The sequence below is a fragment of the Oncorhynchus gorbuscha genome, linkage group LG18, assembly GCF_021184085.1.
Source record: "Oncorhynchus gorbuscha isolate QuinsamMale2020 ecotype Even-year linkage group LG18, OgorEven_v1.0, whole genome shotgun sequence".
In the NCBI taxonomy this organism is placed as follows: domain Eukaryota; kingdom Metazoa; phylum Chordata; class Actinopteri; order Salmoniformes; family Salmonidae; genus Oncorhynchus; species Oncorhynchus gorbuscha.
This window is the reverse complement of record NC_060190.1, coordinates 5,321,472-5,336,471: the sequence shown is the minus strand read 5'-3', so window position 1 is coordinate 5,336,471 and position 15,000 is coordinate 5,321,472. Positions and strand designations below refer to the sequence as shown.

General features: G+C 43.8%; 3 protein-coding genes and 1 long non-coding RNA gene across 5 annotated transcripts in view; 1 reads left to right on the top strand and 3 right to left on the bottom strand.

Annotated features, from left to right (window-relative positions):
• Positions 1 to 5,907, top strand: part of LOC124002490 (somatostatin receptor type 5-like) — a 6,655-nt gene extending 748 nt beyond the window's left edge. The window contains exons 2-3 of the mRNA XM_046309913.1: positions 1,955 to 2,364; positions 3,218 to 5,907. Coding sequence (XP_046165869.1) covers positions 1,955 to 2,364; positions 3,218 to 3,967 — 1,160 coding nt within the window. The 3' untranslated portion in view covers positions 3,968 to 5,907. The remainder of the gene's footprint in view (positions 1 to 1,954; positions 2,365 to 3,217) is intronic.
• Positions 5,908 to 8,764: 2,857 nt separating this feature from the next.
• Positions 8,765 to 9,387, bottom strand: LOC124002492. The gene is made up of 2 exons (XR_006833039.1): positions 9,177 to 9,387; positions 8,765 to 9,119 (listed from the first exon to the last, which is right to left on the bottom strand). It is a non-coding gene; the product is annotated as an uncharacterized LOC124002492 (long non-coding RNA).
• Positions 9,388 to 9,541: 154 nt separating this feature from the next.
• On the bottom strand, positions 9,542 to 12,108 carry LOC124002491 (protein CutA homolog). Of its 2 annotated transcripts, none has more exons than XM_046309915.1 (7): positions 11,838 to 11,878; positions 11,519 to 11,599; positions 11,090 to 11,238; positions 10,561 to 10,620; positions 10,295 to 10,340; positions 10,095 to 10,144; positions 9,542 to 9,775 (listed from the first exon to the last, which is right to left on the bottom strand). In XM_046309915.1, exons 2-7 carry the CDS (start codon positions 11,582 to 11,584, stop codon positions 9,676 to 9,678), a joined length of 471 nt encoding a protein of 156 aa, XP_046165871.1. In that variant the 5' UTR covers positions 11,585 to 11,599; positions 11,838 to 11,878; the 3' UTR covers positions 9,542 to 9,675. The 2 variants fall into 2 exon arrangements, with proteins under 2 accessions (XP_046165871.1, XP_046165870.1); XM_046309914.1 differs by lacking the exon at positions 11,838 to 11,878 and adding an exon at positions 11,989 to 12,108 and having other exon boundaries at positions 9,546 to 9,775.
• Positions 12,109 to 13,359: 1,251 nt separating this feature from the next.
• LOC124003171 (synaptogyrin-1-like) overlaps positions 13,360 to 15,000 on the bottom strand; it is a 22,079-nt gene continuing 20,438 nt past the window's right edge. The window contains 2 exon segments of the mRNA XM_046311242.1: positions 13,360 to 13,508; positions 13,511 to 13,541. Coding sequence (XP_046167198.1) covers positions 13,360 to 13,508; positions 13,511 to 13,541 — 180 coding nt within the window.

Here is a 15,000-nt window from a genome sequence, read left to right as displayed (position 1 = left end):
GTAAAGTGTTGTTGCAGTTTTAAATGCACTTCAAATCCAATGTAAGTGTGCAGTTTTAAATATCTTTATTTCAAATCAAATCAAACTTTATTTGCCACGTGCCAAATACAACATGTGTAAAACTTTACCGTGAAATGCTGACTGACAAGCCCTTAACCAACAGTGTAGACTTTACCGTGAAATGCTGACATACAAGCCCTTAACCAACAGTGTAGACTTTACCGTGAAATGCTTACTGACAAGCCCTTAACCAACAGTGTAGACTTTACCATGAAATGCTGACTTACAAGCCCTTAACCAACAGTGTAGACTTTACCGTGAAATGCTGACTTACAAGCCCTTTACCAACAGTGTAGACTTTACCGTGAAATGCTGACTTACAAGCCCTTAACCAACAGTGTAGACTTTACCGTGAAATGCTTACTGACAAGCCCTTAACCAACAGTGTAGACTTTACCGTGAAATGCTGACTTACAAGCCCTTAACCAACAGTGTAGACTTTACCGTGAAATGCTGACTTACAAGCCCTTTACCAACAGTGTACAAGCCTTACAAGCCCTTAACCAACAGTGTAAACTTTACCGTGAAATGCTGACTTACAAGCCCTTAACCAACAGTGTAAACTTTACCGTGAAATGCTGACTTACAAGCCCTTAACCAACAGTGTAGACTTTACCGTGAAATGCTGACTTACAAGCCCTTAACCAACAGTGAAATGAAATGCTGACTTACAAGCCCTTAACCAACAGTGTAGACTTTACCGTGAAATGCTGACTTACAAGCCCTTAACCAACAGTGTAGACTTTACCGTGAAATGCTGACTTACAAGCCCTTAACCAACAGTGTAAACTTTACCGTGAAATGCTGACTTACAAGCCCTTAACCAACAGTGTAAACTTTACCGTGAAATGCTGACTTACAAGCCCTTAACCAACAGTGTAAACTTTACCGTGAAATTCTGACTTACAAGCCCTTAACCAACAGTGTAGACTTTAGAAATGCTGACTATGCCCTAACCAACAGTGGAGACTTTACCGTGAAATGCTGACACAAACCCTTAACCAACAGTGTAGATTTACAAATGCTGACTTACAAGCCCTTAACCAACAGTAAACTTTACCGTGAAATGCTGACTTACAAGCCCTTAACCAACAGTGTATTTACCGTGAAATGCTGACTTACAAGCCCTTAACCAACAGGTGTAGACTTTACCGTGAAATGCTGACTTACAAGCCCTTAACCAACAGTGTAGACTTTAATGCTGACTTACAAGCCCTTAACCAACAGAGTAAACTTTACCGTGAAATGCTGACTTACAAGCCCTTAACCAACAGTGTAAACTTTACCGTGAAATTCTGACTTACAAGCCCTTAACCAACAGTGTAGACTTTACCGTGAAATGCTGACTTACAAGCCCTTAACCAACAGTGTAGACTTTACCGTGAAATGCTGACTTACAAGCCCTTAACCAACAGTGTAGACTTTACCGTGAAATGCTGACTGCCCTTAACCAACAGTGTAAACTTTACCGTGAAATGCTGACTTACAAGCCCTTAACCAACAGTGTAAACTTTACCGTGAAATGCTGACTTACAAGCCCTTAACCAACAGTGTAAACTTTACCGTGAAATGCTGACTTACAAGCCCTTAACCAACAGTGTAAACTTTACCGTGAAATGCTGACTTACAAGCCCTTAACCAACAGTGTAGACTTTACCGTGAAATGCTGACTTACAAGCCCTTAACCAACAGTGCAGTTCAAGAAGAAGAAAATATTTAGACTAAACTAAAAAGTAATAACAAAAAGTAACACAATAAGAATAACTATGCTATATACAGGGGGCACTGGTACAGTCAGGGGTACAGGCTAGTTGAGGTAATCTGTACATGTAGGTGGGGGAGAAGTGACTAATTGCACTGTCAATATAGTTAGATTTGATTTGACTTCCCCTAGGCCTCCCCTTCCTGGCGGTCCAGAACGCTCTGCTCTCCTGGCCGTTTGGTTCTCTCATGTGCCGTGTGGTCATGACTGTGGACGCCATCAACCAGTTCACCGCCATCTTCTGTCTCACGGTCATGTCCATCGACCGCTACCTCGCTGTGGTCCATCCCATACGGTCGTCGTGGTGGAGGCGACCGCACGTGGCCAAGGCGGTGAACGCGGCGGTGTGGGCGGTGTCGTTTGTGGTGGTGCTGCCCGTGGTGGTGTTCGCGGACGTACTGGAGGATGATGGGAACTGTAGTATCGTGTGGCCTGAGCCAGCCGAGGTCTGGAAGGCATCATTCATCCTGTACACGTGCACGGTCGGGTTCTTCGGACCGCTACTCGTCATCTGTCTCTGCTACCTGCTCATTGTGATCAAGGTCAGAATGTAGGACTACTTCCGCACTTAAAAGGGAGAAAATAGCTATTTTACACTACTTGGGAAGCCTGTCTGTTATACTTAGACTGAACCAGTATGTCCTTTGTGAGGAAACATCATTGTTGATAGGTAACATAGACCCAGGTGTTGCTACACCACCGTTGTTACATGAAATAAATGTGTTCTGATGTCTGTCTCATATTACCAGTGATTTATTTATACTTTCCTTAAATCAGGGAACCCTTCCTTGTGCGGTTCTCTACTCCGGTCCTGACCTGTTACATCTGACCTGTTACATCTGACAAGTTGCATCTGACCTGTTGCATCTGACAAGTTGCATCTGACCTGTTGCATCTGACCTGTTACATTTGAGCGTCCTACCCTACAGTGGCCTACCCTACAATGGTCTACCCTACAGTTGTCTACCCTTCCATGGCCTACCCTAAAGTGACCTACCCTACATTGGCCTACCCTACAGTGGCCTACCCTAAAGTGGCCTACCCTACATTGTCCTACCCTACAGTGGCCTACCCTACAGTGGCCTACCCTACAGGGACCTACCCTACAGTAGCCTACCCTACAGTGGCCTACCCTACAGTGGCCTACCCTACAGGGGCCTACCCTACAGGGGCCTACCCTACAGGGTATTACAGGGGCCTACCCTACAGGGGCCTACCCTACAGGGTATTACAGGGGCCTACCCTACAGGGGCTACCCTACAGGGACCTACCCTACAGGGACCTACCCTACATGTGTGATATTGCTGACTTAACTTTTATATTATATTTAATTGTAAAGTGTGCTGAGATGTTTTAACTGCCAATAAAGTTGAATTGTTTTGTTTTGATTCGAAGGTGCGCAACGCGGGGAAACGGGCCCGGTCCACCTCCTCCCGACGCAGGAAGTCCGAACGCAAGATCACTCGCATGGTGGTTGTCGTGGTAGCAGTGTTCGTGTTGTGCTGGCTCCCATTCTACATCCTCAACATTGTTAACCTGCTAATCCTGTTACCGGGCGAATTCCGGGGGCTGTACTACTTTGTGGTGGTCCTATCGTACGCTAATAGCTGCGCTAACCCAATCATTTACGGATTCCTGTCGGATAATTTTAAGAGAGGGTTCCGGAAGGCTCTTTGTCGTTCTTCGAGGAAGGTGGAGAACCACGAGAGGGCGGTAGCCACCGAGCTGCAGCGCCCTGCAGAGCTCTGGAGGGAAATTGTGCCCGAGCCGCGAGATGGCCTGGGGGCCACCAAGTCTTATGAAGGAGGGGAGGAAGAAGTGGAGGAGGAAGAGGAGAACGGGATAGAGATGGAGAGAAGAGAAGACGCCACTCAGATGAGAGAGAACTGCAGGATTGCACAGAACGGGAACGGAGGAGGACAAGTTGAGAGCTCCAGGATCTTGTTCACTCCGGGGGGAAAGGTGGAGACGGTACCCCTGGGGCAGAGGGCTAAAGCTGGGGAGGAGGCTGGGAAAGGCCCAGGCTTAGAATTGGGGCCTACTGCCGCTGTCTCCACTCTTGCCAATGGATCAAAGAGTGAAAGTAACAGGTCACGTCCAGAGACAGTGGAGAAGAGCACCAAGCTAGAGATCAGCTACCTGTAACTCATAAATAAACTTTTCCCCAATGTCCATACTAGTATACCACTGATATGGACACGTCTTGCTGAGACTAAGGCTGTCCTAATATGGACACTGTACAGTGTATAGAATGAGGGTGAAGCTGCCCCTAGAGACGCTGATCTTGGGTCAGTTTAAAATTTTCTCCACTCATGGTTAAGGGATGGGGGAGGGGAAGCTGATCCTAGATCTGTACCGAGGGGAAACTTTACCCAGGAGCTGGATTGCATGTCCGGTACAGTGACTCATTCTAAGTAGTGAGCTACTGTGTCGATTGGAACAGAGATATATGGATTGAATGTAGCGACATTGACCCAACACCTAGCAACCTTGTTAAGAGGGTTGGAGCTCTTAGGGTAACAATTAAGGTGTTGGCTTGACAGTCACTGGACCTGGGTTCAAACCCCGGTTGGGGCAACCCCCCTAGTTCGCTAATGTATCATTTAAATTTACACTTTTGAGTATCAACTGTGAACTTACAATGATACCAACTGCCTTGCCTCAAATTCCAAGCTTTTTGGCCAAAAATTGATGATCAGTTATTTTATTGGACTGAGAATTTGCAAATCTTTACAGAACAATTTCAGTATTACGCTTAGTGCGCAATGTAAAAATGTACATAAATGTTTGAGAATCATAATACAGTTTTGAATAGGCTATTCAGAGATGCACACAAGGAGAAAAACACATACTATATTGTCAGTATTTTAATGATGTATCTATGTTACAGTTTCATAGTGCACTGTTTTCAACAGTAGCCTTCAGACAGAGTATAAAAGTCTCATGTTACCACTAAAATCACAGGGAACGAAGTGTTCCCTTTCATCCAAGAACAGCATCATGTACCAGTTCTTCTAAATGTCATAGGAGCTATTTCAATGAGAGTTCTATACTGCCTCTGTCTGAGGCTTTACAATACAAGTGCAAATTAGTGTCCTTCTGTTGAAAGCGAAAGCAAACAGACATCTAGTTCCGTTCTATTGCCATCTCACCTCGTCCCTGGTGGAACGTTTCATCTATCAGAATGAATGGAATCATTAAAGTGAATGATGTCACCGAAGTGCACCTGCACGATTAACTCTCATACATATTCATGATGACGGGAGTCAAGTCCATTCAATTATGGCGGATGGTATATCAAAGAGCTGTGCGCACTCTGATATCGACCTTCGGTTCATTCGATTGGCATCCAGCTGAATATCTTCTGAGCGACGTTGTGGTGGACATTGATGTCGAATGCTATTTTGTTTGGGGAGAATGTTAGTGATTTTACCTTTCAGACAGATGCTGTTTATGTGAGTGAAGCAGCTGAACCATTAGAAAGCAGTTGGCCTTTGGAACTAATGATAGATATTTGCAGAGCCATATTTGTGGATATTTAGATTGAGATAATATGTTTCTGGGTAGTTGCATAGGAACAAAGCTGTTTTTCTACGGAGCAGAGCTATACAGTATTTCTTTGTATGTACTGTATGTAGGCAGTATAGTGCCATATTCAATAAGATAATGTATCAAATGTGGCCTTTAAGTTCACTTTGTATCTGAACATAATTGTTTTGTAGCTGTAGCCTGAGTGTTTTGTCATGTTGTTTTCCGAGCCTCAGTTCGTCAGGACTTGGACTCTACAAGGTGTCGAAAGCATTCCACAGGGATGCTGGCCCATGTTGACTCCAATGCTTCCCACAGTTGTGTCAAGTCGGCTGGATGTCCTTTGGGTGGTGGACCATTCTTGATACACACAGGAAACTGTTAAGCTTGAAAAACCCATCAGTGTTGCAGTTCATGACACACTGGAACTGGAGCACCTGTCACCTACTACCATACAGTACCTCGTTCAAAGGCACTCCTGTCACCTACTACCATACAGTACCCCGTTCAAAGGCACTCCTGACACCTACTACCATACAGTACCCCGTTCAAAGGCACTCCTGACACCTACTACCATACAGTACCCCGTTCAAAGGCACTCCTGACACCTACTACCATACACCTACTACCATACAGTACCCCGTTCAAAGGCACTCCTGACACCTACTACCATACAGTACCCCGTTCAAAGGCACTCCTGACACCTACTACCATACAGTACCCCTACTACCATTCAAAGGCACTCCTGACACCTACTACCATACCTTCCTGTCACCTACTACCAAAGGCACCCCTGTTCACCTACTACCATACAGTACCCCGTTCAAAGGCACTCCTGACACCTACTACCATACAGTACCCCGTTCAAAGGCACTCCTGACACCTACTACCATACAGTACCCCGTTCAAAGGCACTCCTGTCACCTACTACCATACAGTACCCCGTTCAAAGGCACTCCTGTCACCTACTACCATACAGTACCCCGTTCAAAGGCACTCCTGTCACCTACTACCATACAGTACCCCGCAAAGGCACTCCTGACACCTACTACCATACAGTACCCTGTCACCTACTACCATTCAAAGGCACTCCTGTCACCTACTACCATACCTCGTTCAAAAGCACTCCTGTCACCTACTACCATACAGTACCCCGTTCAAAGGCACTCCTGTCACCTACTACCATACAGTACCCCGTTCAAAGGCACTCCTGACACCTACTACCATACAGTACCCCGTTCAAAGGCACTCCTGTCACCTACTACCATACAGTACCCTGTTCAAAAGCACTCCTGTCTTTTGTCTTGCCCATTCACCCTCTGAATGGCACACAGACACAATCCATGTCTCAATTGTCTCAAGGCTTGAAAATCCTTCTTTAACGTGTCTCCTCCTCTTCATCTACACTGACAAGTGACATCAATAAGGGATCATAGCTTTCACCCCGTAGAGTCTGCTGAGGGGAGGAAGGCTCATAGTAATGGCTGTAATGGAGCGAATGGAATGGTATCAAACACATGGAAACTATGTTTGATGTATTTGATACCATTCCACTCCAGCCATTTGCATGAGTCCGTTCTCCCCAATTAAGATGCCACCAACCTCCATGGAAAGAGCAGGTGTTCCTAATGTTTTGTACACACAGTTTATGTCTACACACAGCTAGAAGTTAACAAGTTAGAAGATAAGTTATTGGGAAAGTGCTCCTCATACTTTAAGTTATTTGTTGACAAATTGAATCAGGTGTGCTAGCCCTGGAATATCTCAAATACATGGAACGTATGGGATTCTCCGAGGTTTGAGAACCACTGCATTAGAAGAGATGTATTGAGAGATGTTTGGAAAAGTCACACACCTTAAATGAATGATCAGTTCCTTTCTAACGATCTTATGTCTACGCTTATGTCTCACCCACGGTGGTGCTTTGGTAGCCTGGTTACTAGTCTGTTTGTGCCATCATACCACTCCTTATCATGCCAAACATGTTGACAACCACAAGGAGATGACTGCACTAACAGATCTGGGACCAGGCCAGTGCTTTGGTCACCCAGAGTGTGTGGATGGAACCCAGCTCCTGCTTTGGTGAAAATCTAAACTTTTTCTGATAGTGTGTACATGGTAGCCTTAGTGCCAGTCTGTTTGTTCCATCATGCCAACTCATTGTCATGTCAAACATGTTAGGGTTGACAATAACAGCAATGGAGTTGGCAAGAGCATGTAAATTGTATTTCTATGTTTAGTGTCTGTGTACTGTGTATGCTGATGACTACAAAGCCTCAAATTGAATGTGAAGTTTGAAGAAAAAAATAAATGTCTTATAATGTGATTTTGGTATTTATTCCAAGTCACTGGTATACCATTGGTCTCTGTATGGAGGAGATACATGTTCATCAGAGCAATCAGATATTCTGATCACAGCGGGACAACCCTTCTGTCACTTTCCAACAGTATTGATGAGTGTTAAGGGAACGGTTTGTCGGCTCTTTAAATTAACAGCAGTATTGATTGTGGAGAAGCAATCAGATAATGTATGACGTGTCAAATTTAAGGTCCACGAGACGGATCCGGACAAATTGGGTGAAGACCGAATGCGGCCCGCAGGGGAAATGAGTTTGACACCCCTGATCTATGACGAGCCTGAGACAGTAACGTAGGGAAATAGTCAGGTCTAAAATTATTGGCACCCTTGATAAAAGATGAACAAAAAAAGTCTGTATAAATTGAATAATTCAAATACTGAGCTGTATTATATGCTCAGTTATTATATTATTTTATACTAATACGCTCAGAGAAAGATTTTGATAAGTAATATTTTTCTCGCCTCTATCTTTCTGCTAAAATGATTGGCGCCCCTGTTTTCAACACCTCCCCTTGCGAGGATAAAGCACCAGATCCAGTCCAGGTGGCAATGGTGTTTACATCTGTTGGAGACATCAAAATAGAGCTCTTTGGTCACGAACACCAGTGGTGGGTTTTGAGTTGAAAAGAATAAGCGTAAGCCATAAATAACCCCATGGGCAGTCCATAAATAACCCCATGGGCAGTCCATAAATAACCCCATGGGCAGTCCATAAATAACCCCATGGGCAGTCCATAAATAACCCCATGGGCAGTCCATAAATAACCCCATGGGCAGTCCATAAATAACCCCATGGGCAGTCCATAAATAACCCCATGGGCAGTCCATAAATAACCCCATGGGCAGTCCATAAATAACCCCATGGGCAGTCCATAAATAACCCCATGGGCAGTCCATAAATAACCCCATGGGCAGTCCATAAATAACCCCATGGGCAGTCCATAAGAGCAGACAAATGATAGCAAGGATCCTTAAAGACTCTGTATGGAGGAACGGTGTAAAGGCCCCTCCAACCTGTTCTCCAATCTCGTAAAATACTTTACAAAAAGGCTCTGTGCTGTTAACCTCACAGGGTGTGGGTTTGAAAACAATAATTCTGACCCCCATCTTTATTAGCATAAAATATAATATATGATACAATAACACTCAGTACTAGTAGTATTATTTTTATATACAGACTTTTTTTCTCATCTTTATCAAGGGTGCCAATCATTTTGGACCTGACTGTAGGTTGATCCTTTCACTGCATCCCTCTATTGGTCAAAACCAGGACAACACTGAAACAGTAAAAATTTTTAGTCACATTTCTGCAGATTTTATTATTCCAAATATATTTCTCACAGCCTCCCTCTGTCCATCCACCTATCCCTTCCTCTGTCCATCCACCTATCCCTTCCTCTGTCCATCCACCTTTTCCTCTGTCCAGATCCACCTTTTCCTCTGTCCATCCACCTATTCCAAATCCACCTATCCCTTCCTCTGTCCATCCACCTATCCCTTCCCTCTGTCCATCCACCTATCCCTTCCTCTGTCCATCCACCTATCCCTTCCTCTGTCCATCCACCTCCCTTCCTCTGTCCATCCACCCCTATCCCTTCCTCTGTCCATCCACCTATCCCTTCCTCTGTCCATCCACCTATCCCTTCCTCTGTCCATCCACCTATCCCTTCCTCTGTCCATCCACCTATCCCTTCCTCTGTCCATCCACCTATCCCTTCCTCTGTCCATCCACCTATCCCTTCCTCTGTCCATCCACCTCCCTCTGTCCATCCACCTATCCCTTCCTCTGTCCCACCTATCCCTTCCTCTGTCCATCCACCTATCCCTTCCTCTGTCCATCCACCTATCCCTTCCTCTGTCCATCCACCTATCCCTCCCTCTGTCCATCCACCTATCCCTCCCTCTGTCCATCCACCTATCCCTCCCTCTGTCCATCCACCTATCCCTTCCTCTGTCCATCCACCCATCATTCTGGTACAGCGTCACCAAGCCACTTGAGGTAGGGTGGGTTGCCCTGCTCTATGGGTAGGCTGATGACCTCTGCTACTTCATACGGGTGGTTGGACCTGTTAGCAAGCAAACACAGCATGAGTCACACACACACAGATAGACAAATGCATGAACGTGCGCACACACACAGTTAGTATGAGTCACTGATAATTGTCAATGGTAATTCTGGGAAAGGACTGATTAAACACCCCCAATGCCTGATTTAGTATGAAGACTACATATCATCCCTATAACTGAGGGAAATACAAGAACGCACACACACACACACACACACACACACACACACACACACACACACACACACACACACACACACACACACACACACACACACACACACACACACACACACACACACACACACACACTGCTTACCTAACATATTCTGCCAGAGATGCAACCTTAGAACTTCTGGTCTTTATCATCTAAAAGCAGGAAGAAACTAGTTAGAACTTTAGCTACACGATGCTCAGATAAACCAAGCACATATATATATATATATATAGTCTTCATTCAATGTTTCCAGACACTGTAGGTCCATGTCGAACCAGGAATAAAAAGGTGTGAATACTCACCAGTAACACTTCACTATCCTCCTGGATCTTCCCCTGCCACTCATATCTGACAAGAAACAGAGACATGTTGCCAATCCCAATCAGTAACCCTTCCATTCCCTTCATATGTGCGGTGGAGTGGCTGGATACAGCCCTTAGCCGTGGTGCCGTAATTACAGCAGTAAAAATAAATGTCTTGTCATACCCATGGTATACAATCTGATATACCACGGCTGGACTTAAACCACCCAGTTTCTAATCTCTGATCCGTCATGGTCCACACTTACACAGATGTAATTTGGGGGACGATGTTGACACAAGCAGCCAGCTTCTTCTCAACGATTCCTCTGTCAGGTGGGGGGGAAGAGACAATGACAACAACCAATCAGACTGGATGGATTAACTGCATCCAGTACAATATGGTGAACAAATCCATGATTCAGACTACAGGGCCGACGCAAACCATACCGGCTCTGATATTTTATTTTGACAGGGTCCTTTCCAGCACGGTTCAAGGAGCCCTGGTGGATGTGTAACCAGTTCAGCCCTGGTGGATGTGTAACCAGTTCAGCCCTGGTGGATGTGTAACCAGTTCAGCCCTGGTGGATGTGTAACCAGTTCAGCCCTGGTGGATGTGTAACCAGTTCAGCCCAACTTGGCTCAGTTTGGCCCTATAGTGTGAATCAACGTCGCATTCGGGAGAGTGCAACTTTCTGAACATTGCCGATAGAAATGTCTTAGAGGTGACATCTGACTTGATTCCCAATTATACATAGCAGATTAGAATGTTTGTGTACGTCTGTGTCTATCCGTTACCTGGCCAGATCTTTGGCCACCTGTTCATTGGGGCAGGTGACGAAGGCAGCAGAGTGTGTGCCCGACATGTAGGTCTCGGACGCCATGGAGAATGCTCTCAATCCCACAGTCCTCAGCAGCGTGAGCATCAACACGCTAAGCAACGCAATCTAGGGGTTGCCATGTAAACAGAGGTTAGGAGAAGAGCTGACAGAAGACATTCTATGGTGGAAATATTTCACGAGAAATACATTAAATCAAATCACCCACTTCACTGTTTCTGCATATTACAATGGCTAGGACGAGGCTACATGTTGCTACAGTGTATGTTACATTTGGCAAGACAACAAGCACATACGAACTGGATTGCAGACGGCTAAGCAACTTCTTGAATGTGTCTATTCTACTTGACTACAGCTTGACTACTTGTGGTTTGGGACACATACTCACCACAAAGAATGCCCTCAGAGGTCCACCAGCCTGCAATCCTTCTGTAGCAGGCAGTCCAAAGCGCATTGCCTATGCAGCACTCTGCAGCAGGGGCAAGTGACATACATGCATTAGCAATCATACATGGCAGCCCGGGAGAGATGACGTTCAATGAGTTCATAGCATGACAAGTTCGGCCATAGGCAAACGTCCAAATAGTGAAAAGTACAATTCTGCTTATGGACTAGCACTAGATAAAAACAGCATACAATACGAAGCTATCGGCTAATTGGGTGTGACTTTACTGTGTTTGCTCAACTCGCTGTAACTTGGCACGTACAAATGCAGGACAGGAGTTTTGCAAAATGGTTTGAAACGAAAGAATCCTCCGATAAGAAAATGCAGAATCATGTCAAGCAAAGGCTCTTCAATATCGGGAAAATAAATACATTTATGTGTTACAGCAACTCAAACTATCCAGCTAAAATTACCTTTAGACAGTATGTTAGCAGTTTAGATGCAATGTGTACTGTTGCCACTCTCTAACGTAAAGAATAAGCTCTGCCGTAAAGCAGGATAGGTTGTTTACCAATTGGTCGTAAATGCAAAAGCAGAGATGGAAGCACGAGATTTATGTCGATATGGTAACATTTTCAAACGCATTATGTGGAAAATGTATTATTAGTAGTAATGCTAGTGGTATACAGACAGTGGTAGGGATTTTATTGACGTCGTTTCGCTTATTAATGTAAGCGTATATAAATGCTAAACTGGTTTATGGCTGCAATGTTAGCTTTGCCCAGCAGATGGCAACCTTAATCCATAAAATATATAACACCACCGCGACAAGCAAGACCAGAAATGAATTCACTGTAAAGTTTGTCAGTGTTGTGTTTTATTTACTTTTATTGTTTAAAAAGCATCACATCAAGAACAAAAAAATGTAACACCATATTTTTGTTTTGTTGCAGTTTATTGTAACACCGAGAAAGTTCACACATTCCTAGGCACATCACATCCGGCCGTGATTGGGAGTCCCATAGGGCGGCCCAGCGTCGTCCAGGTTTGGCCAGTGTAGGCGGTCATTGTAAATAAGAATTAGTTTTTAACGGACTTGCCTAATTAAATAAAGGTTACATTAAAACATACATTTTTTTCCCATAGTTTGGTAAATAACTAAATTTGAGTACTAAAACTGAAATTATTTTTATTCCAAAATAAAAACGAATTCTCTAGACCCTGAAAGGAAATAGGTCATGGGAGATATAAAAATAGTTCCTCCTTGTATCCGAGCACAATAACACAGCATACTGACTGAGTAGCCCAAGTTAAACCTTTTACAGAAAGCACATAGTAATGCCCTTAAATATAGTCATGTTATTTTTGAACACCCCCATACCTGTAGATTAAATTACAGTTTCGGTCGGTCGATAGGCTACGTCAAACTACAGTCAGAGATTAGTTTCAATATACAGTATACTTAGAGGCATGTTTTGTCCAATGATACATGAAAAACATGAACATCTATTAAGCATTCTTATGTACATTGAAACTTGGGATTTCTAATTTTCTAACTATAAAACATATATATGTGATGAAGAGATATGTTTTGGTAGTAGCTGTGATGAACTATCTACACCACAATAGCTTTGCCTTCTCGCTACAGCCTAAGAACTATGCTTTGGTCCAACTAATGAATGTAAGTTTGTTATAAGTCAGTCCCCCCCACACACACACACACACTTATCCTGACTCCTCCCCTTCCCCCTCCACTTCTCCATCCATCCCTCCAACCACTCCCCCTTCCTCCATCCCCCTGGTCCTCCCCCTCTTCCCTCAGTACTCCTGGTACCCCCACCCCCTCACTGTTCATCCCCTGATAGGAGGACCCCCCACAGGGGCTCCTTGTCCCAGATCGTCCCCCCAGCCGTGAAGGAGGTGTAGGGGTCCCCAGCATCCAGGCTGGGGTCTATGTAGTCCTGGGAGAAGAGAGCAGAGTCTGCCCCAGCTGGTACCTCTGATAGCCGAAGAAGGACTGGGCCGCCTTGGGGAGGGAGGAGGTGGGTGAAGAGAGTGGTGTGGGAGGGCATAGTTGGGGTTGGGGGGTGAGATGAAGTGAAGAGGGAAGGAGGTGGGGAGGTAGAGGGGTGTAGGTTGGAGGTGAGATGAAGGGAAATGAGAGGGAGGTGGGGTGAAGAAGGTGCGGTGGGAGGGTTGAGGAGGTTAGGGTGGGGATGGGGTAGGTGGAGAGAGATAGAGGTGTGTAGATTAGGTGGTGAGGTGGAGGTAAATAGAAGGGAGGAGGGTGAAGAAGGTGAAAGAGGCTAAGGGGTAAGGTAGAGAGGAGTGGGTAGGTTGGGAAGGGATGTTTTGAGGGGGTAGTTGAATGGTGGATGGGTATCGTAGAGGGTGGAGGTTTGAGGTGGATGGGGTGTGGTTAGGTAGATGTGTAAGAGATGATAAACAAATGCAGCATTTGTGGATTAGGTTTGAAAGAAAGAAAGAAAGAAAGAAAGAAAGAAAGAAAGAAAGAAAGAAAAAGGAAAGAAAAAGTTGTCTGAAAAGAAAGAAACAAAGAAAAAAGAAAGATTAAAGAAAGAAACAAAGAAAGAAACAAAGAAAGAAACAAAGAAAGAAACAAAGAAAGAAACAAAGAAAGAAACAAAGAAACAAAGGAAAGGGCAAAGAAAGAAAGAAACAAAGTAGAAAGAAACAAAGAAAGAAAGAAACAAAGGAAAAGGTCAAAGAAGAACATAGAAAGGGCTCTGGTCTAAAGTAAATAGAAAGAAAAAAAAAGAAAGAAACAAAGAAAGAAACAAAGAAAGAAACAAAGAAAGAAACAAAGAAAGAAAGAAAGAAACAAAGAAAGAAAGGAAAGAAAAAAGTAGAAACTAATAGGGAATAGAAAGAAAGAAAGAAGTGCAAAGAAAGGAAAGAAAGAGCTCTGGAAAGAAGGAAAGAAGTGAAAGAAAGAAAGAAAGGAAAGAAAGAAAAGAAAGAGTGCACAAAGAAATAAAGAAAGAAAGAATGGTCTAAAGAAAGTGAAAGAAAGGGAAAGAAAGAAAGAAAGAAAAGTAGTGAAAGAAAGAGAAAGAAAGAAGAAAGAAACAAAGAAACAAAGAAAGAAAGAAACAAAGAAACAAAGAAAGAAACAAAGAAAGAAACAAAGAAAGAAACAAAGAAAGAAACAAAGAAAGAAAGAAAGGCTCTGAAAGTAGTGAAAGAAAATAGAAAGAAAGAGAAAGAAAGAAACAAAGAAAGAAAGAAATAGAAACAATAGAAAGAAAGAAAGAAACAAAGAAAAAAGTAAGAAACTAAAGGGAATAAAGGGAAACAAAGAAAGAAAAGAAAGAAAGAATGAAGGAAAGAAAGAAAGAAACAAAGAAAGAAAGAAACAAAGAAACAAAGAAAGAAACAAAGTAGAAACAAAGCAAAGAAAAAGAAACAAAGAAAGAATAGGAAAGAAAGAAAGAAACAAAAAAGAAAGAAAGAAAGAAAGAATA